Here is a 3,608-nt window from a genome sequence, read left to right on the forward strand (position 1 = left end):
GGAGTCGTCTCTGTAACGGCACTTTCTATTATTTAAAAATTTCTTTTTTTGTCATTGAATGACTCCCAATAGTATTTGCATTAGTATTCGTACATTGATCGTACTAGACTTATGCATCATTTTACTTTAGTATATATGTCAGTCTACTTCATTTCTAAACCTCATGCCTTTGTGCATTCCTCATTTGCTCTAAGAAATGTCTAAAATTCTTTTTCAAGGCTTGGGATCAGAAAGAATGTAATAACAGGATCACCCTTGTCCAAGTTTATGTATGACATCCTGTTTGGTCTAATGAGCAATTAAACCAGAATCTTTGAGTTCTTGGTAAATGGAGGCATAATGAGAACATGGAAAACCTCTAGAGGGCAAGGGGCCAAATAGCTGTTATAACAAAATACGACAGCTTTACTCAACAGTACCATTTAAGGCTTTTCATTGGAATTATGTATCAGCTGGAAAATTAAAGCCAAACTCCTCACAAACTGTTTGAAACAATACCTCCACTTACATCATTAATGGAAATTCAAGAAAAGGTATACTCTAAAATGTAAAATCTGAATTTATTCAAGATTATAAAACAGTAAAAATGTAACAGAAAATTGGACTCATTTGACACACATGCTACAATACAAAGTCTGAGTCTATGCAAACTATAGATATTTAATCATGATTAAGATAGTAAAATGATTTTACAAGTACAACATGACTTCATGTCAATGAAGAATTTCTGTACAAGTAATCATTGACCACTCTCAGTTGCAAATACATCATCATCTACCGAATCCCAGATATTCTTATCTACGATGAAAGTTTCACCTAAAACTCTCCCTTGAGAGCGAAAACTTTTACAAGAGTATCCCTTATTATAAACAGAATCGCTTCGTGGACTTCGAACAATGGAGCTTGCCACGATCATGTGATCCAATTCACATAAACCAGCAATAGCCTTGTTTGCATTATAACATGGGGATTTTAACTCCCTTTCCTTGTTGGGAGGGCTGTCAAAAGGAGATTCTTCAGCTGTGTTGTAAGGTGTTGGGGCTTCATCTGCTCCTTTCCAAATGTTGTCATCATTACAGGACGTTGTGTAAACAGGTGATGCACGTAAGGAAGCACTGCATGGGGAATCAGAACAAAGAGCAAAAATGGTCATCAAGGGAATATTTGGAGGGGTACTAAGGAATTTTCCTCCATCTACAGGGGTATTAGGAGGAGCTGGAGGGTGTACTGGACTGTTCTCTCTAATTCTGTAAGAGGGAGTTTCACACACTGCAGGAGTCTTTGGTGTGGACAAACTTGCATCTTCTTGAGAAGAGACAGACTTCAAGTCTTTTGGGGGGTAAAAATAATCCCCAGGAAGAATACATGGTTGGTTTCCAAGCAGGGTTTCTCTTGACAAAGAACTTTCCACCTCCTGATTATGGCTGTCACTACAATCCTCCTCCTTTTCAGGTAACCTCACATTTTCCTGGACAACATTCAGCTTCCTAAGTGCATTAGGTTTATCCAATTCCAAAACCTAAAAATAAAACAGCAATCAGTAACACAAGACCTACCTATAAGAGGTATGAATAAAATAGTGTATTCAATACCACCAGATTACTCTGGTTGTGTCAGATTCTACATTATTTCTCAGTTCCTTACGCTATAATGGCTTCCCTGTTGTAGGCCTAGTAGTGAAAGTTACTCTACCCCATAATTCATGTTTCATTCATATAAATGCTACATTATGACCAAAAGTCTTGGTGACTTAGCACTTAATGTATGATGTTCACCAGGAAATCATTCTAGAAATAAGGCCTCAATACAATATTTTAAACAAATTTTTGTACATTTTTTTTAACGAATTATGTTGTACAATTTCAATTTTGTTATGTAAAAAAAATGCTATTCAGAAAATACTTACAATTCTATTTTTTACTCCAATATATTCATACAAATATATACTACATATAAAACACTAAAAGTCTTGTCAAGCTGTAACACCAATACATACTAACCTTAATCTTCTCATCCAACTCGACATCAGAGCAAACGTCTTTACTATTTGGAGACCTGCAACATTAAAAGGTTACAAATATATGCATGTACTTGACTGTTACAGCTTAATCTGCCATTATTGTCACTGTTAATAGTCTATCCTGGTCAGGGTCAGTATTCTTGACACTCGTTGTGCTGACAAGGTGACATTTTTAGAAAAACAAAAACTCAGGTAATGAAAATATTGAAATAAAAAAATAAACAAATGTCTATACTGTACATTAAAAATGTTAAGTACCATATTTTGAAAAATTCTCCCTAAAGCATCTGCTACCACTAGACATTCACTGTTGACTGAAATATATAAAACTTTTAAAGTAATTGGAATTCCCCATAGGTATAAAACTTTTATATGAAGTAGTATCTAAAAAGCACCACATACATGAATGCTGTCACTGAGACTTTGAAACAAGGGTAGCCCATGATGGTGATGAGAGGTTAACAAGGGTAGCCCAAGATAGGGATGAAAGGTGAGTGGGAAAATACCCTACCATAATAAAGAAGAAAAGGCCCTGGGAGTTTCTATAATTTCATCTGGGGGTAGTATAACTCTTTCTTCTCTGGGGAAGGAAGGGAGAAATCTGGATTTACATCAAACAAGACATCTGAACATTAAAATACAAAAAATATTGTCAACTCTACAATATCAGGATAAAAACCATAGGATGAATTCAATCAGATCAAATTAGCATACCAGAGAGAGAGGTAGTACACCACTGATTGAATAAAGCCTACAAACACTAGGACATCCCCATATCTTTATCTTTCTACTGTATGTATTTGAAATCCTCAGCACAAGAATCCTTACCTATTTTTCTTTTATATGAAAACTGGTATGAGTAGTTCACACAATAGAAGGAAGAAGGCAATGGGATGGAGCAAAAAATAAATGTATACAACATAAAACCTTGAGATCAAAATACTGTGTAGTACAATGACAACAAATATAAGTGCATAACATGCATATGAAGGTGTGAATGAAGACAGCAGTAAGAGCGTAACTTTAAATTACTGTATACTTATTTTAATTAAAGAACAAAGGTATCTGATACTGGCATGCTGCCTACAGATTTAGTCTAACATTTTTTTCAATAATCAAGAAACCAATTTCAATTTCCCATAATAATTTATTGTGTTTTACCTTACTATCAGATACATCTAAAATTCAATCTTAATCCTACAATTTCTGTGTAATTCCAGACTTTGCTAAGTCATAGTTGCCAATGTTGACAATAATCTGTATACTACAGTATATACAAAGGAGTTAATAACATTCTACTTTACCTTGTATCATGGACTTTACCATCAGAAGTGCTGGGAACTTTCATCTTATTATTGAGAAGTTCTTCATACTGAAAACAAAATTTAATCACATTAAACAACTTTCAGCAAACAGTAAAATTACACAGAGTACATAATAGGACAATTCACAATACATTCAGCCTAGTAATCTGTTAACATTTGGTACTTTATGTAGGTAACCCATTAAATGTCTTGCATCTTTATATGTTGTTCTTTGCCTTCAATCTTATGTGGCAATAATAAAAATCAACTCTCAAAAGAAAGAA

General features: G+C 34.3%; 1 protein-coding gene across 4 annotated transcripts in view; it reads right to left on the minus strand.

The window, feature by feature from the left end:
* Positions 1-541: 541 nt before the first annotated feature.
* LOC135210212 (uncharacterized) overlaps positions 542-3,608 on the minus strand; it is an 11,743-nt gene continuing 8,676 nt past the window's right edge. For all 4 annotated transcript variants that reach the window (XM_064243049.1, XM_064243046.1, XM_064243048.1 and 1 more), the window contains exons 8-10: positions 3,325-3,392; positions 2,001-2,055; positions 542-1,519 (exon numbers count right to left, since the gene is read on the minus strand). In XM_064243049.1, the coding sequence (XP_064099119.1) occupies positions 740-1,519; positions 2,001-2,055; positions 3,325-3,392 (903 nt within the window). In that variant the 3' untranslated portion in view covers positions 542-739. The remainder of the gene's footprint in view (positions 1,520-2,000; positions 2,056-3,324; positions 3,393-3,608) is intronic.

Source organism: Macrobrachium nipponense, chromosome 39 (genome assembly GCF_015104395.2).
Source record: "Macrobrachium nipponense isolate FS-2020 chromosome 39, ASM1510439v2, whole genome shotgun sequence".
Lineage (NCBI taxonomy): Eukaryota > Metazoa > Arthropoda > Malacostraca > Decapoda > Palaemonidae > Macrobrachium > Macrobrachium nipponense.